Raw genomic sequence first — 26,995 nt, 5'->3', positions numbered from 1 at the left:
CCGTCCAATCTGAAGGCTCTACTTAACCACTCCCCCTACTCACTTCCAGCAATGCAAAGCGAACAGAACTGAGGTGGGGAGGGCGTAGCTTAAGTAGTTTGTGACCGACCCAGAGGAACGCAACGCAAATTCAATGTGAACATGTATGAGGCTTTAATAAAATCCCGGACGATTTTGAAATTCCGCCCGGAAATAGTGGCGCAAGTGTGGCGTGTGAGCGTGTGTGCATGGGTCGAATTGCGTGTCTCACGCCGAATGCGAGAGACTTGAGAGCCCTGCTTCCCCATGATGTGGCGTCTCCTCTCGACTGATTATGTTTGTTGAGATTGCCGGCGCGAAAACCCAAAGTATTGTTCGCGCATACTCCAATAAATTAGACGTTCTCTGACGTTACGCAAAACCCCGATACGCAAAACGCCCCCTATTTTCCCCTTGTGTTACAGTCCGGTTGACTACGAAAACATATCCTAGTAGGAAATTTAAGACCATCTTTAAAAAATTAAGACTTGGGTAACGCAATTTAAGACTTTTTAAGGCCTTAATTTAGGAACATGAAATTTAAGACATTTTTTAGACTTTTAAGACCCCGCGGCTACCCTGTTACAGTTACCAACGACCAACGTTTAAAGACTGATGATTGGGGGTTCGATTCCCTAGTGATGCAAGGTTTTTTCTTTCATTTTGGACTGCACACACATCGCGAGTGACGGATACTCGCACAATGTACACACATCACTGTCTTTACAATTTCTAGGCAACCGAAGTTTGAAGATTGTCAAGTGGTTAACTCTTGAACTAAGACCTGATGGGTTAGTGGTCAGAGAACAACTCATTGACGCGGGGATAAGGGGTTCGATTCCTTAATAAAGCTAGCTTTTTTCTTTCATATAGGACTGGATGTTTGCGTAACTTGTAGTTTATGATGAAGAAATGTTACTGGGGTTAAGGTTAGGGTAACGGCAAGGGTAAGACACAAAGTGTTTTTGCAACACAATATTTCTTACAATAACAAAGTCCAAAGTTTTGATGACTCCAGTAGGAAACTTAAGATACCTAGAGAAATGCCTGAGTGTAGGGATGTCCCGATCCGATATTTGGATCGGATCGGCCGCCGATATTAGCAAAAAAATGCATATCAATATCGGATCGGCCTGCACGGGAAAATCCAGATCCGGACTCCCGATCCAGTTTGTTTTCAAAACTCCGGTCCGTGTTTTCGAGCGCACCAATGTAGGTAATAGGGCTGTCAACGAATATTCGAAGTTCGAATATTCGTTCGAAATGTATCCAAAAACGCGAATTCGAACGTGAAAATTAATATTCGAATGTGAAAAAACACTCCCGCGGTACAAGCGCCTCTATCTGCTTTGTGAATGAGCCTCTGTCTGTTCGCGATGTCCCTCATAATATTCGAATGTGAAAAAACACTCCCACGGTACAAGCGCCTAACTGCTTTGTGAATGAGCCTCTGTCTGTTCGCGATGTCCCTCGTTTTAAAGTAAGGAAATGCCCAGCAGGAAGCCGCCGCCCACCAGCACTCTCAACGAGACGTATATATATATATATATATATATATATATATATATCCCACTAATTCGAACCATGGTTTTGTCGCATTATTGACATATTGACGGCAACTGCGTAAAATAGGCAACCAGATATTCGAATAGTTCGAATTCGTGATTTTTTTCCAAACGAACATTCAAATGTCATTTTTGAGCAATTTTGACAGCCCTAGTAGGTAATCCATTCCAGTTTTCTTCAGCTTTTCCCCCCAAATCCGGTCCGCGTTGTTCAGCACACCTATCGCACACCTAGTGACCTGTCCAGCATCCCACTTGTCTGTGCATGTCCCACTAAGGATTTAAAGTTATCGATAAAAATGCCAATTCAGTGTGTGTGTGGTAATTTGACTATTTTCTACTCAGGTTTTGTGTGTGTTGCTTTTATATATAATGTTATATTGTTTACAATATTGTTTACACTCTTGTTGTTCAAGAACAGAGCACTGATGCCAATTCAGTGTGTGTGTGGTAATTTGACTATTTATTATTTTGTCTATTTTGTGTTTATTTAACCCTGAATAAACAGGTCAGCTTCTCATTACCAACTATTGTGGATTATTCAAACTAACCTAATTAAGTTGGCTAGTTGTTCTTAAGAGTAAAACCCTTTTCAACATGAGTAGTACAACAAAATAAGTAAATATCTTTAATCTTTAATACATGCTTGGATCGGCCGGTATCGGCCGATGCTAAAAGCTACAATATCGGTATCGGATCGGAAGTGCAAAAAGCTGGATCGGGACACCCCTACCTGAGTGCTCACAAAACATCAACAAGTCAGCAGTGTGGTACAGGGTGATCATTTGATATACAGTACAAAAGCTGAAACTATTAGCCAGGAGGGGGAAAGATGCAGACGCAGACGTGGGAAGCAATAAGACACACCAACACACAGTTGCCTGTTGCAAAGTGGTTCAGAGTTTAATATAAATAGTTAGGGTTAGCAGGTATGGCGTTATCTGGTATGGCTATAGTCTAATGTTAGCTTAGTTCGTGTTGTTTCGTCATGTCATTTGTAGAAATATAGCCTATCATCACAGACAGTAGGAATGTCACCCACCCTCCATCGTGTACGACACTGACGCTCGTAATCCTGTAGTGCAAGGGAGTTCGTGCACAGATCCCTGAGACAAACGGCTACGCGCTAGAGCCCGACCGATATAGGATGTTTAAGGCCGATACCGATACGAATATTTTGTGATTAAAAAATCCGATATGCCGATATATCGGCCGATATATATAAAAAAAAAAATCCAACAAATTTGGAAATCCAACAAAACAAACAGATTTCCCTAACATTGGTTATTTGTAGTTATCCTTTAAATCCTTTTCACTCTCAACTAACACGTAACAACAGCAAAACTGGACATGGTAGTCATGAATTAAGTCATGCTTATCGACTTTAGAGAATTGATGGGGATGTTCTTTTAATTGTTATTCAAGCAATGTATGTCTTGTGACAGTTGCCAACTTACCATGAACACACTTGCACACATGAGCTGTATTGGAAATCATTCCCTATTCACTCCCTCACTATTCCCTATATAGTGTTTATGATATAGTGCACTATATAGGGAACAAACAAACGAGAATTCGGACACTACGCTGAACATTTCTAAGCGTCATTTGCGTCAGTAAATGCGCCGGGTATTTGTGTGACGCAGACAGATGCTCCCACATCATGTTAACAAACCGGGCAATCCCGAGGAAAGCTGGAGCTTGTATTGATGTTGAATGCAACATTTCCTTGATCAAGTTTTTTTTATTAATTTTGAATATTACATTTTCTTGTTAACTCCCAATTAAATTGTTGACATCTCTAAACGAAAGCCGGAGACTCCATCATTAAATGTATTAGTTTTCGCGGTTATTCAGCTTCTTCTTCTCCTCCGGAAGAACACTACCGCATTGCATTGTGGTATATGGAGTAACAAGTAGGGAACATCGTATGTACACTCAAATTTTAGTGCATGAAATTAACCACTGAGAATTCGAACACCACTGCAAAATGGCGAGCACCCTATATAGTGCACTATATCCGTGATAGAGAATGATTTCGAACACAGCTATGAACACCGATGATCTCCGTCGTTTTTTTTTTCTTTTTTTTAATTCATTTATCGGCCATTATAATGCCGATACCGAATAGTTTGAAAAATGCCTAATATCGGCCGATAATATCGGCCTGCCGATATATCGGTCGGGCTCTACTACGCGCACACATGCACACCAATAGCGAGTGACGTAGGACGTAAAGTCCCGCCCAGGTCGAAGTGGCGTCACCCGTCGCTTAGCAACCGGACACGCTGGGGTTGATAAGTTACCGGACTACTGTAACTACTACGGAGTGATAATAAAAAAGACGTGAATCAGGCAATAAATCCAATTTCCCTGACAGCGGTAAAGTTCGGTGTGCAATGAAGTACAGACGGAGTGGACCAATTGCGAACTACTGCAGCTGCTCTAAGTTAAACCCCAAACTAATCGGAATAAGTGTTTATAGCGGACTACACCACCTCTTCTATTCCGCATAAAGTTATATTCAGAAACGATTGAGGCGTATATATATATGATACTTTTCTATTCCGATTGAGCTGTTCTTCCACATCTATGCGGATCAGATGTGTCCGCATGTAAACGCGGAGTTACATGCACACTCACTGACGGCTGATTCGCCTGCTCCTCCTGTCCACGCGCAATGCTTGAGGTCAATGGAAAAATATATTTGACACAGAGAAGACGGTCTGCGACATTTGCAGTTTACTAAAGGTTTGTATGATACACTGGTCTAACACACCTGCCCAAATTTTTTCTTAACTCAGAAAAGGTAATATTAGCTTTATGAACTCATTGTTATTGATATTGAACATCCCGCACCCGTCATCATAGACAACGTTGTTGGTAACGCAGCGAACACTGCGATTAAGATGAAATACGGTTATAGTTTAGATAGGCCTATACGGTGCCCATATCAAAAAGAATAGAAAACATTTATTACATTCTATTCTTAATATTATTTTATTCTGACTCTGAATGTTTGTTGCTTTAATCCAGATGAGTATTGAAAAGCTTTTTCTGCACCAAAAAAGGCCTCGTCCAGACGACGCGGAGCAGCTTGAGGAGGTAGTTAGCTTAGTCTGAAATCAAGTTGAACAGTCAAATGGCTGGTAAATGTTTATTGAATATATAATACATTTCAGGGCTCTAAACTAACATTTTTCACTGGTTGCACTGGTGCGCCTAACTATTTTTCTTAGGTGCACCAGCACAAAAGTTAGGTGCACCCAAATTGTCGACCATATCGCATTCAACACTGCAGTTTTACAGGTTCACGTTTTTTAAATAGCTGTCCATATAGGCAATATTAACTTGTAAATGATGAACTAAGAATCTGGTCAACATAAAGTTCTTTATTTGAATAATTATTGCAGCTTCACTGAGCTGCAATTTAAACCTAAAACATCTGAAGATAAGTGGAATAAAAAGAAAATCTAAATGAAGTGTTTTAAACTGAAACTTCAAACTGAACTTCTCATGGCTCCAGGTCTTATGGACTATCCTCAATTGCAGTCACATGCCCCTCTGATGGCCAACTCATGTAGTTTGGCCTTCTTGATCTTTGGCCTTGGCTAAACCAGCTTCCCACACTCTCTCTAGCGTCAAAATCTTCCAGACTTGGTCCCTCTACACTGATTCTTATCAGATCTTCAACTGTGTCTGAATGGAGGGATGCCCTAGTGTCTGATTTGATCCTCTTCTGTGCAGAGAATCCTCTTTCACAAACTGCAGCTGAGACAGGGAGGACCAGCATAATGTGTACAAGATGCAGGATGTTCTGGAAAAAAATACATTCAAGAGATTTATTTAAGCAATGTGTGTTAGATAGCAAAACTGACACAATCTTAAGAAAGAACATTAACAAAAACTGACCTTGTACTGTGAGCAGTAGGGCTCTCTGGTCAACATGAGCTCCCAAAGGCTGAGGTAGGTCTTGTCTTTGAACATCCTTGCAATTAATAGCTTTAAGCCCACAAACTCTTCTTTTGCAAGGTCAGTGTTTACACCATTTCTGAAAATGATGTGGATTACACAGCTAATCAGCGTTCACATACCAAAATATACGTACTGAAATTTCGTTGTACCTGTTACAATGACAATAAAGATATTCTATTCTACATGAACAAAATATCTACCACCACCAGCACACATAATATTTTAGTAATCCACCAGCTACCTTCTCAGAACTGTGGAGAAGTGATCCAAGAGAAATGCAAGGTCATCAGCACCATGGTCTACTAAGTCTTCTTGGTTCTCTGGCCAGCTATCGTGATTGAAAATGTTGAAGCATTTGACAGCCTTGGTTGTGTCAGACCCGGAAGCACTCTCCCCTATTGTAAGAACAAATACATTTTAGTTAATGAGTAACAATATTTCTCATCTACATGTGTTTATAAGACAGGTGACTACACTTACCTAGGAGGCTACTGAATCTTGCTTTCAGATGTTTTACAGTGGATATGATCGTTGCATCCATTACTTTTTCAAGTTTAGTGCCACCAACACTATCTCCTGCCAGCTCTGATGCTTGTCCTTTGAGTGTTATTGTCTGTGTGTTGCATAAACCATAAATAGAGATTGTGAGTTAGACATTAGAAATATTTGTACGAATAGACTGTTCTCTGTTTAAATGGGAGGCAGAACCACATACCCGGAATTTGTAGATTGCCATTTCACCCATTTCTTGCTGCCTCCTCCTCTGCAGCCTCATGTCAGCCAGGAACTCTGACAGTCTTCCCCCAGGCTTGGGTCTCACAGCCATTGCCTCTGTGGTCACCAGCAGTTTTTCAAGGCCACAAACTGCCTGTTTAGATATTTCAGTGCAGTATTATTAACACAGCTGAAGATGACCACAAACACAATTCAAATTTGCACATTTCCCTTACCTGTGGTAAGATGATGTCATTCCTCTGAAGCAGGAGGCTAAACTTACTAATGCCACTGAACATGTCTGCAATAACATGGCAAAAGGCCACAAAGGTAGCATCTTCCATTGATTTCTTAACCTGTACCATACAACAATAAAAATTAGTCACATAGAACATTGATGAACTAAATTCCTAAAAATACATCAATAACAAGTGGCTCTAATGAAAGGAATATCCTGAAAGAATGCACTGGCCTTTGTAGCTCGGCCTGCAATGTCTGCATTGGCAGAGGAGCCTGCCAAATGGTCCATATGGTAGTACACAGCAGTGAACTGTCCTGGTTTAAGAAAGGTCTCCAAGGCCCTTGAAACATGTGGGAGCCACCTTGTCCCCTTCACCCCACTGGGCATCAGCACATTTACCCCCAAGTCAGCCCCAATGACCCTGAGCTCTCTCATTGATTTTGGGCTGAAATGGTAAGTCTTCCAAATTAAATGTAGAAGGTCGTACAATTGCCCCATCATTTGATTGTCCCTCTGCACTGACAGCATTGCCAATTCCAATCTGAAACGATAGTCACATTTTAAGTATAGATATATCTGCTCTATAAAAGAAAATAACAGTGACTTAAGGGTTTCAGTCATACCTTATCTTCTAGTCTTACCTGTGAGGCATGCAGTGGAAAGGCACAATGTGATCACCTGCCTCTTGCTGCAAAAGGGCTATGACACCCCCTTTGTAGCCCAAATTAACAGCAGCACCATCAGCACCCAGAGCAATAATTTTCTCCAGCCAGTTACTGCACTGGTCTCCAAGAGCAGCAAATGCTTTCTTTGAGGCAGCATAAATTCCTAATTAAACAAATAAAAAAAAGAACACAATTTATTTCCCAGATCAAGAGTTTATAATGCAATCTACTTTTTAATTTTAATTTCATTATAAATATATTTTTTTAAATTTTCAGTAATTACAATATAACATATGCAGAACTGAAACGGTAGGCATATGGATATAGGCTAAATTACATTTACCTTGGGCATGGGCATGCTGGACCTCGATGTGTCCAATCAGTATATTCACCGGTCCTCCTCTCTGCAAGATACGACCATACACAATGACGCATTCCTTTTTGGCGATGTCTGTGTCTCCGTCGATCAGGAATGCCATGTATGCACTGTTCGCAATTTGCACCGATGTATTTTTTTTCAGAGTATCTGCGATGACTCCAATAAATTGGGCGCACATGACATCATTGCTGTAGGTCGGGTTTACGTTCAAGCCATTTTTCTTGTGAAGAATTATTTCGGACTTGAATTTAGTGAAGGGAAGTTCTTCTTTTGCAATATTGTAGGCAATGTTAAACTTGATCATCATCTCGGCCTCATCTGATGTTCTGTTTGCTGCTTCCTGCCGCTGAAAGGCAGCGGGGAGAGGGGACACTGTGGCAGTGCATTTATCGCGGCATGTAATGTGTTTCATGGATGCATTGTGCTTTTTCAGAGTTTCAATACGAAATGTATTGGAACCAGTCACAAAAGCACTATTGCCGGCCATGGTCTTCCCACACTCTTTACAGTAAATGCAGTGCATCTCGTTGCCGGATTTATCGTATCTTAGCCAGGGAAACTGGTCAAGCCACTCTCTTCTAAATGCATACACTTTCCTCCTTTTAATTTCGGCGGGCTGTGGCTCGGAGTTGATCGTGTGCGGCTCATTAGCCGATGCCGTCTCCTGATTAGGGCCTGACATAACCTGGGAAGTTGAAGGGAGATCCGTGTCAGAGCACTCGTTCGGATCAGGCCTTAACTTATTAACATTTTTAACGAAAAAGCTTTCAATCGTTCTTTTCATCTTGATCTTGTCATCCACTCCACATTAAGGTGACCAGATTTCTGAAATGAAAATCGGGGACATTTTCAATGCGGCGCCGTGAAAAATCATAAAATATTAACATAAATAAATATCGTAAATATCATCAAGATGTAAATAATAATAATTACCAAGTCAAAACATATGAGTATATTAATATTATACATGACTGAGGGCATCAGCTAATCAGATGGTCTGCATTTATAACTAGGCTACTACAGTCATTAGTCCACACAGACCGACACAAAATACAGAAGTTAGCCTAACAGACACAACTATCAACCATTGATTTATTATTAATTCATTTATTATTTTTAACAGAGTCGAGTCATGTTCCTATGCCTACAGGAAAATCATATGTTACCAAAGCAGTCTTCCACCTAAATTCAATAAATAAATTAATCTATACACAACATACCATTTATGACCGCTGATCTTCTTTTCTTTCCTTTTTGCCGCCTCTAGATTTTTGTCGTTGACGCTGCTGCATCTGGTCGTACGTCCTGATAACGTCTGTAGGCTACGTCATACGACGTCTTCTCTGGCGATGCTTTAAATGGCTACCGCAATAACTGGTTTTTGTGTCTGCGCGCATATTTCCCTCATTCAGTGTCAAAATCTGGTCGACGTCTGGTCACCAGGCGCGTCGTTAGACCTGGGCATTCGAGGCTATAGCCCCGGATCTTTTGGGAATAGCCCCGGATCGCTGTGCCGTAAAAAAACCAACGTAATGCTGAAAATAGCCCCGTAGAGTTTACTTCTTTGCGAGTGAAACCTCAAAATTCTGCCGTGTCCAATCCATGTATGGGCAGATTTAGAGTAATTTGTTGCAAAATGTTGCAAAATCAACGTCGATATTCTTTCTTCTCTATGCATAGCGCATCTCGTCGATATTGCTGTTTCTTGCTGCTAGCCTTTTAGTGAGATCAGAGTGTTGAGAAGGACAGTACCAAAATATCTTTGGTAAGATGGATATAAGAAGAGAGAACCGCAGTAAATTCAACCCGGTCCACTTGACATCGGGTAGGTGCATGACAGTGGTACCGTAAAACGTCAATAGCCCGGGCTATTATTTGTTTTCTATCACTGAACTATCGAACAAAACTCTTGCTCAGCAACGATGGGAAATAGCAAATGCATTATTTAAACCAGTATGAATATTACCGTAGGCCTATATGTTTACCAGGCAATTGAATAACGCCTGCACACACACACACACACACAGGCACGCACGCACGCACACGCAGAGTAGTAATCGGGAGAGTTGGGAGAATTCCCTGTGGCCCGTTAGCGTTTCGGGCGGCGCCGGGTCAACGTCGCAATTGAGCGCCCCCTCCCGAAGTGGTACAGCCCAGATCGGCCTTGAACTGCGATTGGTCAGAAAGACGTAACAGCTAATGACAACATTGAACTCTCATGCAGGCTCGAACAGAGTGACACACAAACTCTCTCTCACACACACACACACACACATAGTTTTTCACCCACTCCGTATCCAGCTTATTCCATGCTTAAAGCACCCAGGCTACTATGCGGCGAGCTGGGGCTCTGATGTTATCCCCTGCGGTTTTTTCTTTTTGAACAGCTGGTTGCACCGGTGCGACCTCTGATTTTTTTTAGTCGCACCATTGAGAAATTAGGTCGCATGTGCGACCAAATTGGTCGCACTTTAGAGCCCTGCATTTATTTTGAATGTTCCTAGGCATCAAACAGTGCTGAACAACCCAGTGCTTCTCAGGGGCCGGGCTGTTCAGGAGAGATACTGATTAATATAGGCCAGGAGGACAGCAGACAAAATGTTGCTGAAACAACAGGTGGAAACAGATTAGTGTAGATTTTAACTTTAAAAAAATAAGAGTAGGGAAAGTAATTTCGATCCTTCTGTTCCTGGTAGAGAAATTGTGCTGATCTGTTCATTGTCGGTCATCCAACACTACATTACTGGCCTGGAGACAGAACTGAAAAGGAGGTTCCAGGAGCTGGACATCCTAGGAGCCTTCCAAGTCCTTAGACCTCAGTCGGCTGCCCTCCCTGACAATATTCAGCATTGCATTCATTATTTTAGTTAGTTGCCTTGTTGTACCTAGTAGTATATTATTACTATTTATTTTATTTTTCCTAAAAAAGTTAAATATTGGTTCAGGTAGGTCTTGAGATAATTTGTGAATAAAAACCTCCAGCTTTAGTTGTCTGTTGCAATTCATTCCTTGAATGTCACAGAATCAAAAGTTCTGGTAAAAACTAAACTCGTGCGCTGACGCCGCCGCGTCGCCGTGCCGCACCGCCCGCCCGCCCCAACCCCCCCCACCCACCCCCGCACCACACATTGGTCCTTGGTCTGTGGGAAACACTGTGATAGGCTTGTGTTTTTGGCACAAAACCTCTAGATAACCTGTTGGTACTGACTGGTTGTCACAAACACACAGGACACAATCATTTTAGTTTGCTGTTTTTGACCAGACCGGTTGTTTGACATCATGCACAAAAAGTGCATTTTAACTTATGTTGATTTGAAAAGTGCACTTTAATTTAAAATGTCTAGTGACAAGCACAAAGAGTGCACTTTAATTTATGTTTTGAAATGTAATGGGGTTTCTGCACTTTTACCATTGAGCTCTGTTTTTGTTACGGGTCATTGAGCTTGAACTTAGAAATAGGCTACAGTGTAGGCCTTCATCTACATGTGGCATTATTTATTTTCATTTACCAGCTGCTAAAAGCTTATGTGCATTTTGCAATTGCCTTGAATAAAAACTGTTTTATTGAATTTAACTTCGTTGGGATTTACCCCTTTTGCACACAAGTTTAAAATTGTTCTAATAGAAACCTCGAATGAATACAGTATAAATAAGAATGGCTTAATGCAGACATACTGTATGTTGCAGGGACTACTAGAATCATCATACTGGTGTGACTATGCATCAAAGGGTTAAATCAAGCATTTTTAAGTGCTTTAGAGGAAATGTCAAAATATCTAGATATATATCGTGTATCGCGATATAGCAAAAAAATATCGCAATATCATTTAGAGGCCATATCGCCCAGGCCTACTTCCGTGCTCCTCGAACGCATGCGCGCACACGTGGAAACAGTTGGTATAGATGAGAATCACAATAAAATGTGACACTGAATTTGAAACCGCACATTGTAATTTCTGCATCTATTATTAAAATATTTATGAGTAATACAGTGAAAAAAAATTGAAAAACACATTGCCATGTTGATTTACTGGTTGTGCCCCTACAATTTTCAGGTAGGGGCCACAGTGATCCTAGTGAAAAAAGTTAATCTGGAGCCCTGACTAGGTAGCACGATTTGATATAGGTAGCCTTATGGTGTGTTCCTGAATCCTCGGACGCCTTCCGAGTTGCATTTTTGACATAATTGGTCTCGGATTATTATAGCATTCCCGTTCGACTTTGTGATTGTGTCATGAAATTGGCTAGTCGTTGTTTATTGTTAGCTACATTAGCCTCTTTAGTAAACCAGCCCGAAAACAATCAACACAACTTCAGATTGTATTGCAGGCACAGCAAGACTTGGTGAAAAAATTGGTAACCGGAATAAAGTAGCAATGTATTCAAGTGTGTAAGAGCATTAAAGACATTAAGTGACCCACGTGGTACAATAACAAAGAAAATAAATCTCTTTGCAGCCATTTTTGTCACTGCTCTCGGGCTACTCTCAGAATTCCGAGAGATTAAGACAAAAAGGGGACGTGCCTCCGAGAAATGCCGCAAGAAAGCTGGGAGATTACCGTCTTCAGACTAGGAAGGCTGGCGTCCCGAGGATTCAGGAACACACCATAACTTGGCAGAATACCCGTTCAACCCGAGGACTGGTTGCGTGTGCTAGTGTTTTCCACCGCAAATGTCGTTGTCGGCTGTCGGCTATGAGCACATATGGTACTAGTGCAGCGGTTCTCAAAGTGTGAGGCGCGCCCCACCGGTGGGGAATAGACGCACGACAGGTGGGGCGCGACAAACGGGAGGAAATTTCACTAGCCGCGTTTACATTGAAATTTCTGATTCCATTCGATTTCTAATTGGAATAGATCTATTCCCGTCATGCAATCCAAATGTACTGTATTTATGGCATTTACAAAAGTGGTAAGCATACGTTTGTATGTCTCTCGCGCACAATGCTTGCACACCGCGGCGCGGCAACCGCCCTTTAACCGCCTTGCTACCGGAGGGTTCAGCGCGGCGGTGTGAAGGGCCAGGCGTTTTCAAAAGCGGCTGCTGCTGCTTCTGCTGCCGCCGAAAGTTTCAACACGGGGAAAGCTGAGCGGTAGGGCTGTGCCGGTACGCCGGTCCTTATCGGAAAATAAGCCCAGACAGGGCGAACCGGACCCCGACGTGAAGCAGAGGTGTCTTGCTTCGCCCTGAAGGGTGACGTTCTATACATTATCCATCTTATTACACGGCTCCTTGCCAAAATGAAACAATATCTTCACACAGTGTGTCTTTCAAAATGACCGTGTTGATCCGCAGAGAAATAGTCTGCCAAAGACGTTGACTAGCAACCGGAAACGCTGGGGTTGATAAGTGACCGCACCCACCCCAAACCAATCGGAATAAGTGTATGTAGATTATAGCGGACTACACCATAGATATATATATTAACTAGATGCCTCGTCCGCGGTGCTGGCCAATGGAGTCGAACGTCACCACTGTCGGCCATCTTACCACAGTAAGCTGCTCACCAATAACATTGTGTTGGAAGTGATTCATGTACTTTTTAAATAACCATGACTTGCTCAATTTTCAACCATTTTTCAAACGGTTTGGTTTGTTACAAACGACAGAGATGTAGGTATGACAGTACATTCTTATGAATAATTGTTAGGTTCTAAGAAAAATAGAATAATGTTCTAAAATAGGTACAAGATTTCCCTTTACAAATATACATCAAGAAAGGCTGCATGTTGAAATCCCCACCCTGTACAGAGATGTATTTATGTAATTATAAATAAACATGCGTTTTCATATGAAATGAACATTAAACAGAGCAGATAGGTGCAATAAATACACACAAGCACAAGGTATTCATGTTATTTATGTTAAATCAATATATGGTCTACTAAAAATCAGAAAAAGCAAAAGTTTGTAAGAAACCAAACCGTTTGTAAATCCGTCAAGATGTCAGCGAGATAAGAGTATTAGCGTTTGTGCAGATCACTGATTTACGTCCGCTACCACAGATTCCACCAGAAAGCTTTACTGTGGTAAGATGGCGGCCTATGTTGACGTTCTAGACGCCGACGTAGGGCATCTAGTTAACTATGGACTACACCACCTCTTCTATTCCGCATGGAATTCTATTCCGATCAGAGAATTGTATTCCGATTGAGGCGTATATGATCATTCTTTTTTTCTGATTGAGCTGTTCTTCCACTTCTAATCGGATCAGATGTGTCCATGTAAATCTCTACATTGAACTTGCTGTTATTTGATGTTATTGAGTTAGAATTTAGACATAGCATATTGCATTAGCATTGTGTTGGGGCGATGGGGGCAGGTGGGGCTTGAAAATCACCCCTTGTCCAAAGTGTGGGATGACCGAAAAAGTTTGAGAACCACAGTACTAGTGCAAGTTGACCAACCATCCACAATACGCTCCGAACATAAACCACAAGCCGAGAAGAACCCGCTAATCTTCCTAGCCTCCTAGTCATCTCTTTTCGTTTGAATTCCTCAGGGCTCCTCTAGAGCTTGCGGACACCGCCCAAACAAAGAGCACGTTTGGTCTCAGTGTGGACTGTTAACATAGGTCCCAACAATTAATAATAAAACAATACTGGAACCACAGAATTACTGGATGCACTCACCCACCCTGTTGCTGAGTTCGACGGCATGAAGTGGTTGAGTCGACGACGAGCCCAGGGAAAACTCCCGCGTCTATTACATCCTTCAAAATAAAATAAACTGTATTAAAATACCAAGATGAATTACAATAAAATACTTCATATCTTTACTTAAATAGATTGCCCTGCATATATTTAGTTTATGTTTAAACAATAATATATTTTGAACTCACGCTAAGCGATCGCAGGACAACAGTATAGGCCTCTGTCACGCTCACGCAACAATTGAAGACCGGAAGAAGCTCGCCGAGTAGGGTAACGGCTATTCCGCTTAGCTGTTTACCATGGCGGAGGCAGATCGATACCTTTGGACCAAGTCTCTCTCCAACCTACCTAAATTGTCGTGCGACGACGTCCTTAGGATAGTGGTGCCGAGATGATGCCTCATGAAACGTCAAAGCCTCAAAGCCAGATGAACCACCAAAGTGGTTCGTGCTCGAAGCTTCAAATGAGTACGCTAGGGACATCTAGTGGTGAATGAAATTATGACAACCCAACCCAAAATGTGATTTTTGCTTCGTGTGCCGATACAACATTAAATCATTTGAGAATTGAAGTCATTTCAGTGAGTGTGACATTCATAAAATGGCACAGAGCTCATGCTAGAAAATAAATCATTTGGCAAAAGTGTGTCTTAACAGACGCTTTTATCCAAAGCGACTTACATCGGTAAATACACACATTGACACACCGACGGGAGAGTCAACCATGCAAGGCGACAGTCAGCTGTCAGGAACAAAGTGACAGGGTGAAGACAACACTGAGCTAGCAGGGGATTGAACTAGCAACCTACTGGTTACAGGTCACCTGCTTTACCTCCTGAGCTAAGCCGACCCACACTGCATGATAACTGAGAAGGACTCATTAATTTAATAGCCATTAAAGTGTTCTGGACAGTGGTTATTGCATTTTTTTGGCAGAATGATAGAACTGATTTTGTAAAAGGGGAAATGTGGATGAGATGTGGGGGACAGTGTTTTGTGTAACTTTGGAGGGAGGTGCAGGGGGGGTAATGTTTCACGTAGCTCCCTACGTGATGTTTACACAATGTGTGATGTTTCGATTGATACTACAGAAAATGCAATGCTCAAACTACTACGATCACAGACTAGTGGTATATTGAATATACCACAAGGTTGGGATCGTATACGGGACATCTTTATAGTCGAAATCTCCCGCCAATACTGAACCCATATTTCGAAGCAGAAGCCCGAGGCAAAGCCTCGAACGTCACACCCTACGTCATTTTGCCAACGTGAATCCTACTCGAAGCGGAGCTTCGCTGGGGGAGGAGCCGAGATACTCGACACACGCCTCGATGCCTCGACGCAAAACGTAACATCACTACCTTAAGGTACGGCCACACCAAACGCGTTACCTGCGTACCACGCGTATAAAATCGGCAATTTTTCCATAGGGAAGCATTGGTTTACGTGCGTATGAGGTGCGTACACGCGTATCATGCGTACCAAGCAACATTTTACTCGCTGTAGGGGCGTATGAGGCGCGTACATATACGCGCGTATATATACGCGCGTACATATACGCGCGTACATACGTCAAAAAATTTAACTTTTTACGCTCATACGCGCCGCAATAGCCAATCAGCGTTGAGCTTGACCCGACGTCACTGGCAGAGAGTAGTGAGCTTGGACAGAAGCATACGGCCGACATCTTTCTTTATTCTGTGTGGAAATAGTAACATAGTTACGCCATTAAATGCTTTTATGGAAACATTTTTAGCGAGAAATGTGCATGTTACTTTCATAATGTTCGCTCGGTGAATGTGAAGGATGTTTGGTTTGATAGTTATGACGAAGAGGGAACGCTCCGTTCACTTGCATGGACAGAGTCTCTGGTTACTAAGCAACCTCAACGTCTTGGCGGACTATATATCTGCTGATCAACACTACGAATGCTGGAAACACACCAGACACACCATGTGAAGTTATTTAACCCGATTATTGTTATTTATATCCGAGATTATTTAATCTAACCCGATCTAAACTCTATCACCCAAACACGGCGGCGTTTGGGTTTCCTACCTCGGACTCCAGCGCAGCCATGTCCATGGCAGCCACGGCCGGCAACTTTCTTTATTCTGGGTGGAAATAGTAACATAGTTACGCCATTAAATGCGTTTATGGAAACATTTCTTGCGAGAAATGTGCATTTTACTCCCATAATGTTCGCTCGGTGAATGTGAAGGATGTTTGGTTTGATAGTTATGACGAAGAGTGAACGCTCCGTTCACTTGCATGGACAGAGTCTCTGATTGCTAATCAACCTCAACGTCTTGGCGGACTATTTCTCTGCTGATCAACACTACGAATGCTGGAAACACACCAGACACACCATGTGAAGTTATTTAACCCGATTATTGTTATTTATATCCGAGATTATTTAATCTAACCCGATCCAAACTCTATCATCCACCCAAACACGGCGGCGTTTGGGTTTCCTACCTCGGACTCCAGCGCAGCCATGTCCATGGCAGCCACGGCCGGCAACTTTCTTTATTCTGGGTGGAAATAGTAACATAGTTACGCCATTAAATGCGTTTATGGAAACATTTCTAGCGAGAAATGTGCATTTTACTCTCATAATGTTCGCTCGGTGAATGTGAAGGATGTTTGGTTTGATAGTTATGACGAAGAGTGAACGCTCCGTTCACTTGCATGGACAGAGTCTCTGATTGCTAAGCAACCTCAACGTCTTGGCGGACTATTTCTCTGCTGATCAACACTACGAATGCTGGAAACACACCAGACACACCATGTGAAGTTATTTAACCCGATTATTGTTATTTATATCCGAGATTATTTAATCTAACCCGATCCAAACTCTATCATCCACCCAAACACGGCGGCGTTTGGGTTTCCTACCTCGGACTCCAGCGCAGCCATGTCCATGGCAGCCACGGCCGGCAACTTTCTTTATTCTGGGTGGAAATAGTAACATAGTTACGCCATTAAATGCGTTTATGGAAACATTTCTAGCGAGAAATGTGCATTTTACTCTCATAATGTTCGCTCGGTGAATGTGAAGGATGTTTGGTTTGATAGTTATGACGAAGAGTGAACGCTCCGTTCACTTGCATGGACAGAGTCTCTGATTGCTAAGCAACCTCAACGTCTTGGCGGACTATTTCTCTGCTGATCAACACTACGAATGCTGGAAACACACCAGACACACCATGTGAAGTTATTTAACCCGATTATTGTTATTTATATCCGAGATTATTTAATCTAACCCGATCCAAGCTCTATCATCCACCCAAACACGGCGGCGTTTGGGTTTCCTTCCTCGGACTCCAATCCAGCGCAGCCACAGGCTGGGGGGGGGGGAGTTTTGGGCGGTCTCATCTACGCGCGTATGCGTACGCGCGTATCTGACAATTTTTGACACAAAATGGTCAAGCAACATTTTCGCTGCGTTACGCACGTACATGGTACGCGAGGTACGCGCTTGGTGTGTTCGCACCTTTATGGTGCGGCCACACCAAACGCGTTACTCGCGTTGGATAACGCGAGTAACGTGCCTAACCTGATGCTTGATCATTGTGTGGTGGTTACTCGGTTCAACGCTTCCAACGCGTCAATGCGCCAACGCAGCTAGATTAGTCCATGTCCATGCAAGTGAACAGAGCGTTCCCTCTTCGTCATAACTATCAAACCAAACATCCTTCACATTCACCGAGCGAACATTATGAAAGTAAAATGCACATTTCTCGCTAAAAATGTTTCCATAAACGCATTTAATGGCGTAACTATGTTACTATTTCCACCCAGAATAAAGATAGTTGTCGGCCGTGGCTGCGCTGGAGTCCGAGGTAGGAACCCCAAACGCCGCCGTGTTTGGGTCATAGGGCTTAGATCGCGTTAGATTAAATAATCTCTGATATAAATAACAATAATCGGGTTAAATAACTTCACATGGTGTGTCTGGTGTGTTTCCAGCATTCGTAGTGTTGATCAGCAGAGAAATAGTCCGCCAAGACGTTGAGGTTCCAGACACTCAGTCCATGCAAGTGAACGGAGAAGGGTCCAGCTGCAGGCAACGCCCATTTGTGTCTGCAGTCGGATGATATTGAGTGAACGGAGCGTTCCCTCTTCGTCATAACTATCAAACCAAACATCCTTCACATTCACCGAGCGAACATTATGAAAGTAAAATGCACATTTCTCGCTAAAAATGTTTCCATAAACGCATTTAATAGCGTAACTATGTTACTATTTCCACCCAGAATAAAGATAGTTGTCGGCCGTGGCTGCGCTGGAGTCCGAGGTAGGAACCCCAAACGCCGCCGTGTTTGGGTGATAGAGCTTAGATCGGGTTAGATTAAATAATCTCTGATATAAATAACAATAATCGGGTGAAATAACTTCACATGGTGTGTCTGGTGTGTTTCCACCATTCGTAGTGTTGATCAGCAGAGAAATAGTCCGCCAAGACGTTGAGGTTGCTTAGCATCCAGACACTCTGTCCATGCAAGTGAACGGAGCGTTCCCTCTTCGTCATAACTATCAAACCAAACATCCTTCACATTCACCGAGCGAACATTATGAAAGTAAAATGCACATTTCTCGCTAATTTTTTTTCCATAAACGCATTTAATAGCGTAACTATGTTACTATTTCCACCCAGAATAAAGAAAGATGTCGGCCGTATGCTTCTGTCCAAGCTCACTACTCTCTGCCAGTGACGTCGGGTCAAGCTCCACGCTGATTGGCTATCGCGGCTAAGCGCCACGCGTTGGAGCGTTGAAAGTTCAGATTTCTGAACTCCGGGCGTTGGTGCGTTGGGCGCGTTACTGCGTTTACGTGCGTAATTACGTGCGTCTGTCACGCGTAACGCCCCTAGCGCGACGCTTCATCGCATGTAACGCGTCTACGCGCCTATACCAATGGTTCCCTATGCAAAAATGCCGAGTTTGGACGCCCCTAACGCGAGTAACGCGTTTGGTGTGGCCGTACCATTAGGATCGTAAATCAACACTGACGTGTCTAAACATCCAAACTGCCTAAAGGATATAAGTTCTTCTGGGAGAAGTACATTTTTAATTACAAAGGTAAGTGTTTTAATTCTGTTGACACTGTGTAGCTTGACTGTGACCGATAGCACTAAGTGTAATGCATGTCAGTTAAAACGTATCCTTTTTAATTAATCGCAAATTATTATTTACACTGGTAAGAATACAGATTTAGTTTGAGTGTCTCTGAAACTTTGCCTGACGAACCCCAAGATGTTTGGTATAGGTAGGTAGGCACTGCCTACCGTACATGCAAGTGTCGATATAGCATGTCAGATTAGCTCCAGGCTACTGTCAGAACATAGTGGCTGGGTGGCTGTCATAGGCTACCAATGCCCATACATTTTGCTGTATGATGTGTTAATCTTTCCCTCTCTTACTCCAGTGTCAGATTTAGTTAATTTGGAAGTAGCAGTTCGGGCAAACTGCTACTGTTCCCAGAAGAAAACCGATGAGCCTCACACCCTGCAGGTTACAGTGTTAGGAAGTCAGGCCTGAGTCTGAAATCAAACTCTATCTCGCTTTTCGTAGTCTTTTGTGAATCAATGGGACTGTTACTTAAGCCTACCTTTCTGACCACGTTAATAAGATTGACATTTTGGGATTCAAACAACAGGCCCACCTCGTAATATGTAGCCTAATGGATAGTGTAGAGCATGGTTTCAGACCTTCACAGATTCAGGTGCATGTTCAGTCTGTGTGGGTTTTTATTATTATTGTTTCTTGTTGCTGTTCCAAAATGCTCTCTCTTTCTCCAGATCTGCTGTTGCAGATTATGTTTTGTTGCATGTCTGCTGTTGCAGATTGTAATGTTTTGTTTTATATCTGCTCTTCCAGACACATGACTACCACTTCACAGGGGAGAAAAGCGTGCCATCACCTCTGTCGTGCACCAGTGTTCTGCAGTCGTGGACCAAGGACACAGGTTTATGTGTATACCTCAGGCCTAGCCAAACATCCTGTATAGTCTACTCAATAATAGTATTTGAAGTTCTAGTATATAGACAGACGCGACTAACACTGACTTAAGTGTTGCTACTACACTGACAATATGATTTATGTGCTGACATCTTTTTTTCTTTTTGCTCCAGGGGATTCGCCCGGAACCCACTGACCAACTTGTGGTCAGGAAACCCAAGGTTTGGGTTAGGTGTTTCATTTTAACACATACATGGACACATACGTCCTGAATGCCAAGTAAATATGGCCGAAGGACACGCACACCCCATTTCATTTATTTATTTCTGTTAAATGTATATATGTCAATATTTTAATCAAAGAATTGGAAACGAACATTCCTGAACATTTGTATAAAGGGGACCTATTATGCTTTTTCGACTTTTTGACCTATAAACGTTGTTATAATGATTGATAGTCATGTTTAACCATACTAAAGTGTCAAATAATGACGTACATGCATTTCAACGTATTCCCTGCTGACAGTCTGGGGTGGCTGTGCAGAGCACTAAACACTCGGGACAACGATTGCGATTCACTTGTTCACATTTCCGGGAAACATCTACGTAGACGTACTCCTGCCACGCCCCCATATGCCTGGTCAAATCTGCCCGCGCGAGCGCTCCAAGGAAGGTTACCAATCACAACCAAGTTGGGTTGGCAGGAGGGGGGCGAGGGGGCGGAGAAGGACGAAACGGAGCGTTGACAGCTGAAAGCGCCCAGATGAGAGGAAGAGTTTTTTGTGTATGGTTAAACATGACTATCAATCATTATAACAACGTTTATAGGTCATAAAAGTCGAAAAGCATAATAGGTCCCCTTTAAGGTAACACACTCTGAGCACCTTTAAAACAAGCCTGAAGACTTTTATGTTTGCATTAGCTTTCTGCTAAATCTTAAATACATTGCACTTTCTAAAAATCATTTTTTAACTTTGCCTTTATTTTCTATTTTAATGCTAAAATTCCTTTATAACTTTCTATTTTACTAATTTCTTTGCATATGTTTTCTTTTACTTATCTATTTTATTGTATGACAATGTTTATATGTGAAGCACTTTGGGTCTGCCTTGTGTATGAAAAGTGCTATATAAATAAAGTTGCTTTGCCTAACACACACAGAACATTTCATTTCTTTCCGTTAAATGTAAATATGTATATATGTAAATTTATATTTAAAAAAAAGAACTGGAAACAAACATTAAAAATAAACATTTGAAAAGGACGGACACAAACACAAACCATTTCATTTTAATTTCTTTCTGCTAAATGTAAACAAAGAACATTAATAAACGTTTGAAAATAGTCATGTGTGTTTTAATGTGTAACACTGGGACATCACCCTTCACATCTAAAGGACCTTGATAGTTAGACATCAAGCAACAATTTACCCACAGCTGATTGAGAGTCTGAAAGAGTCAGAGGAATGGTCGTGTCCCACATATGATATTCTTTGACCCTTCTGAGGGCCCTCTCCACCAAGATTCTAAGTCGGGCGATACTCTGGGGTTTTTCGGTGTCCTCACTGGTGAACCTGGCGCCTCTTTTAAATGGCGGCATTATGAGGGTGGCCCCATCTTCAGAGAGCATCTTGTCGATGACAAAGCCTTTGTCAGCCATGAATGCATCTCCTGGCTGAAGTAGACTAAGGATTCCTGACTGCTGTGTGATTTCTCTGTCTGATATGGAACCAGTGTACAGCTTAGAAATTAAGGTGATAACTCCACATGGAGCAATGCCAATTAGACCTTTGGAGGTGTTGGTATTCTTGTAGTGGGAGAATGTTTCAGACTGGAGGGTGAGTGATGAGGGTGCCTCACACCGGATTTCTGTGCAGTCTAGAATCACTCACACGCATGGGCCCCCCCTGACCCCCCAGAAACTCCGCCCATGGCAAAATATAAATGTTAAAAATGTATACGTACTGATATTTTAAGGTTTTGATTAAAATACATGGTAGTAGTCTCATCTCATTTTCGACCGCTTATCCGGGGTCGGGTCGCGGGGGGAGCAGCTCAAGCAGGGGGCCCCAGACTTCCCTTTCCCGGGCCACATTGACCAGCTCTGACGGGGGGATCCCGAGGCGTTCCCAGGCCAGTGTTGAGATATAATCTCTCCACCTAGTCCTGGGTCTTCCCCGAGGTCTCCTCCCCACTGGACGTGCCTGAAACACCTCCCAAGGAAGGCGCCCAGTGGGCATCCTTACCAGATGCCCGAACCACCTCAGCTGACTCCTTTCTAAGTAAAGGAGCAGCGGCTCTAATCCGAGTTCCTCACGGATGGCTGAGCTTCTCACCCTATCCCTAAGGGAGTCACCAGCCACCCTTCTGAGAAAACTCATCTCGGCCGCTTGTACCCGCGATCTCGTCCTTTCGGTCATCACCCAGCCCTCATGACCATAGGTGAGGATAGGAACGAAGATCGACCGGTAGATCGAGAGCTTTGCCTTGCGGCTCAGCTCTCTTTTCGTTACAACGGTGCGGTAAAGCGAACGCAATACCGCCCCCGCTGCTCCGATTCTCCGGCCAATCTCACGCTCCATAGTACCCTCACTCGCGAACAAGACCCCGAGGTACTTGAACTCCTTCACTTGGGCTAAGGACTCATTTCCTACCCGGAGTAAGCAATCCACCGGTTTCCTGCTAAGAGTCATGGCCTCAGATTTAGCGGTGCTGATCCTCATCCCAGCCGATTCACACTCGGCCGCCAGCCGATCCAGTGAGTGCTGAAGGTCACAGGCCGATGATCCAATGAGGACCACATCATCTGCAAAAAGCAGTGACGAGATCCTCAGACCACCGAACTGCAACCCCTCCCCACCACGACTACGCCTCGATATCCTGTCCATGTATATCACAAACAGGATTGGTGACAAGGCGCAGCCCTGGCGGAGACCAGCACCCACTGAGAACGAAACTGACTGGCTGCCGAGAACACGAACATGGATCGAAGGACACACTACATGGTAGTAGTATGAAATGAATATGAATCCTAGCATATTTTTGTAATATATTTATTTTTCAGTAATCGTGTGACATAGTGACGTTGACTACTGTTTCCGTCCGCTACTTGGTTTCCCGCTCTCAGTATCTATCTCGCTAGCCAGTATGTAATAGCATAACAATTACAGTTGTAGCCTGATGTAAGTATGCAAATGGATATTCGACGTTTTTTAAAACGTCCCATGACCTCGGCCAACACTCGGCAAGAAGTCGAACCAGAGCCAGTAATTCTACCAACAAATGCTGATGACCTGGAAACACCTGGAACCAGCTCGGCAAACCCAGCTAGTGCTAGCTCACCATCGGATCTTGCTGGGCTGTCGTCTGGGTCAGTTAGCTTGCCTAGCAGCACTAGCTCACAGCAACTACCAAATGATCTTGGCGACAAGCACTGCTGTCCTAAGAAGCCTATTCTTCCGGATTTTCCTTCAAGGTTGTTTGGAAAGACTAAACGAGCCTTCTCCACGTACTACTACAACAAGTTCTGTTGGCTTGAATACTCGGTTTTAAAGGATGCTGTCTTCTGTTTCGCCTGCCGCCACTTCCAGACTGACAGCAGTGTGGAGGAATCGTTCCGAAAGGGCGTAAGTGACTGGAAAAAACTAAGCAGCAAACTGGAAAAACATGCAAATTCACTGGCCCATCAGAACTGTATGGTTAAATGGGACAACTTCAAACAGAGCACATCTGGAGGTGGATCGATAGCTGCCAAATTGTCGGAGAGCCACAACGCTACTGTTGAGAAGAACAGATCTTATCTTTTTAAAGTTGTGGATATCGTGAGATTGCTGTCTGCACTTGGATTGCCTTTCCATGGACACAGAGAGGCTATCGATTCAGAGTCTCGTGGGAATTATCTTGAGGTTTGCAAATTTTTCTCGAAATATGATCCCGACTTTCAAAGTATGCAGTCTAATTATTTTAATGCTACAAGTCCAGATTTTCAGAACGAAATAATTGAGATATGCGCAAATTTGGTTTGTGCGGAAATTGCAGAGAAAGTGCAGGACACTGGGTTTTTTGCTGTAATCGCAGATGAGGCCAGGTCATCCCACACTGAGCAGCTGTCAGTCTGTTTAAGATATACAGAGCAGCTTGAAATCAAGGAGCGTTTTTTGTGTTTTATTGATTGTTCAGCATCTCGAAATGCAGCGGGGATCGTGGACGCCATAAACACTGGATTGGAGATCTGCGGACTGAAAAACATCCCAATTGTTGCCCAGAGCTACGATGGCGCCTCTGTAATGTCCGGCCAAGTGTCTGGAGTGCAGCAGCGCATTAAAGAGACGCATCCATACGCAGTATACATACACTGCTTGGCTCACAAACTGAATCTCGTGCTTGTGGACTGCTGCACGGTGAACCGCAGTGTCAAAACATTACTGAATGTCATCGGCAAATTGTACTCAGTATTTGCAGAGCCGACAAACCACCATCGCTTTATTGAAGTCCAGAAATCGCTGGATATGAAGCCAACCGAAATTGCACAGCCCAGCGAGACGCGCTGGGCATGCAAGTGGCGTTCTCTGCATGCCGTTAAAACACACTACTCTGCGATTACACAGTGCCTGAGAGAAATGAGTGATGAGGGAGGCAAGTGGTCAGTGGAGGCCACTGGCCTATGTGAGCATATGGGCAGGTTGTCATTCATTACATGTCTCATTGTACTTGAAGACATACTGCGTGTGATTCATGTCACACACAAAGCCCTTCAGTCCTCCAGTCTCGCACTTTCCGAAGCGGCTGTGCTTACCGACAACCTGAAAGCGCACTTTGTGTCACAGAGACAGACTGACAAATGGAATGATGTATGGGGATCAGTGAAACAGTTCTGCCGAGACAACAACGTCTCCGTACCCGAGGATGCGAACATTCAGAGTCAGACACCTGCTGGTCCTGGACCACTACCGAAAAGAAAACGGGCCACACAACCCCCCACCTCCCTCGACAATTTCCTGATAACAACGACTTTGGGCCACAGAGAAGAAAATGATGTAAATACTGTACAAATGTCCCAGAGTGAGACCCCTGGATTCCAACAGCACCTGTATTTCCCAGTGCTGGATACCATCATTGGCGAACTGGACAGACGATTCACGGGAGAGGCTGTTGAACTCGCACAGGCCTGTGCAGCAGTGTTAAGATGCGACAAAAGTGGAATTGAACCTCTCGTACAAAAGTATGCACAGCCTCTGAAAATCAACCCCCACCTTGTTGGGACAGAGATGGACCTTGTTAAAGCCTCTACTGTCGGATCTGTGTCACGTGAACATCTTCAAAAAACTGTGACAAGGGCCGTATACCCAAATCTATACATTCTACTACAGTTGGCCCTGACTCTACCCGTTGGATCTGCCACTTCCGAGAGGAGTTTCTCTGCAATGAGAAGGATTCGCAACTGGCTACGCTTAACAACAGGAGCTGCACGGTTTTCATCCCTTGCTGTGCTTCACATCGAGCGCGACATCACTGCCAGGCTGTCACTTGAGACGGTTGTGGACGTTTACGCAGGACGCAAAAAAAGACGCTTACTTCTGCACTAGGTAAGACTATTTTCTTTAAATGAATACTCCTAGCAACCATGTTGTAATGTAACAACTGGTGTTGAACCTCATCTAAACTTGTGCCATCATGCGAAATGCGCTTTGTGTGTCTGTGTGTGTGTGTGTGTGTGTGTGTGTGTGTGTGTGTGTGTGTGTGTGTGCGTGCGAACATGAGTGAGAACATGTTTGTGTGAAAAAAATTGTTTTGCCCCCCCTGATGCAAAAGTGAAACTCCGCCTATGCTCACACGTTAGGACAGTACTGGGCAAAAATTAATCTCAACCAAGATTTATTTCGTCCTTCGGGAAAGCGTGGAAGCTGAGGTATGGCTGTATACGTCCTGATGCAGAGCAACACGGTACACTAGAAGAACAACTGCGAACGGGGGCTGCCATTGTTGTTGCTGCTAGACGCGACCGGAAGTTGGATGACCCTACTACACGCTCCGGAAGCAGGAAGTGTGACATAGGCCAAAGAATGGACAACGGATTCCAAAATGGCGCTGTCACACTAAATTTGTACCGGCTGCCAAATTTGTACCGGGCGCGTCATCCATACGTAATCCACTCCAAATCTGCCTGGCAACAGATGATCGCTTCGTCCGTTGCCTGGCAACGGACGATCGCGTCGAATGACGTGAAAGGTTCACGAACATTCGTGAACCTTCTATCTAGCGATCCGTTATCTGTATTGTGCTATTTCGTCCTTGACCTGCTTTAAACACTCAGTTTACTTGCTAAATTTGATTAAACAATTAAATACAATACAAATATAAAGTAAAAACAAGTGTTATCTAGATCCGTTTTCTGTATTATGTTATTTCGTCTTTGGCAACATGAGCGCGAATGTTTTTTGAAACCTGCTTTAAACACTCAGTTTACTAGCTAAATATGATCAAACAATTAAATACAATACAAATATAAAGTAAAAACAAGTGTTATCTAGCGATCCTTTAACTGTATTATGTTATTTCGTCTTTGGCAACATGAGCGCGAATGTTTTTTGAAACCTGCCCGGCAACGGACGACGCGATCATCTGCTGACAGTAGGGTGACCAGGCGTCCGTGCCGTGTTCCAATACCCGTACTTCCATGAGTATACTTAAAGGAAGTATACTATCCGCACTGTCTACTACGTTAATTTTTCAGATGTGAGTGCTGTTCCAAATCGAGTACTCCGTGGTGCACTAACCGGAAATTACGATCACGACTGCCGCCGTGGCTCCTCCCCCGGAATA

At 43.3% G+C, this 26,995-nt stretch overlaps 2 protein-coding genes and 1 long non-coding RNA gene across 5 annotated transcripts in view; all 3 read right to left on the bottom strand.

The window, feature by feature from the left end:
* The window catches only part of ythdc2 (YTH domain containing 2), a 225,158-nt gene extending 210,673 nt beyond the window's left edge, over positions 1-14,485 (bottom strand). For 2 of the 3 annotated variants that reach the window (XM_060059908.1, XM_060059910.1), the window contains exons 1-2: positions 14,399-14,485; positions 14,190-14,269 (exon numbers count right to left, since the gene is read on the bottom strand). The gene's annotated coding sequence lies outside the window, so the exon portion shown is untranslated. The remainder of the gene's footprint in view (positions 1-14,189; positions 14,270-14,398) is intronic. The other variant, XM_060059909.1, reaches the window with a different exon arrangement.
* Positions 845-2,367, bottom strand: LOC132463613 (uncharacterized). The gene is made up of 2 exons (XR_009527080.1): positions 2,317-2,367; positions 845-1,065 (listed from the first exon to the last, which is right to left on the bottom strand). It is a non-coding gene; the product is annotated as an uncharacterized LOC132463613 (long non-coding RNA).
* LOC132463681 (zinc finger protein 862-like) lies at positions 5,113-8,976 on the bottom strand. Its single transcript, XM_060059979.1, has 7 exons — positions 7,522-8,976; positions 7,155-7,341; positions 6,274-7,054; positions 6,039-6,171; positions 5,800-5,953; positions 5,496-5,634; positions 5,113-5,400 (listed from the first exon to the last, which is right to left on the bottom strand). The coding sequence occupies exons 3-7, from the start codon at positions 6,382-6,384 to the stop codon at positions 5,113-5,115; spliced, it is 825 nt and encodes a 274-aa protein (XP_059915962.1). The 5' UTR covers positions 6,385-7,054; positions 7,155-7,341; positions 7,522-8,976.
* Positions 14,486-26,995: the final 12,510 nt, after the last annotated feature.

This window comes from Gadus macrocephalus, chromosome 8 (assembly GCF_031168955.1).
Source record: "Gadus macrocephalus chromosome 8, ASM3116895v1".
In the NCBI taxonomy this organism is placed as follows: Eukaryota; Metazoa; Chordata; class Actinopteri; order Gadiformes; family Gadidae; genus Gadus; species Gadus macrocephalus.
The sequence above is the reverse complement of the archived record's forward strand: the minus strand, read 5'-3'. Positions and strand labels throughout refer to the sequence as shown.

Coding starts and splice junctions, on each gene's coding strand:
- LOC132463681 (XM_060059979.1), bottom strand. CDS start 6,384: ATGGCTGTGAGACCCAAGCCTGGGGGAAGACTGTCAGAGTTCCTGGCT. Junction 5,954..6,038: donor AAGATTCAGTAGCCTCCTAG/GTAAGTGTAGTC, acceptor TTCTTACAATAG/GGGAGAGTGCTTCCGGGTCT. Junction 5,401..5,495: donor CCTACTGCTCACAGTACAAG/GTCAGTTTTTGT, acceptor ATTTTTTTCCAG/AACATCCTGCATCTTGTACA.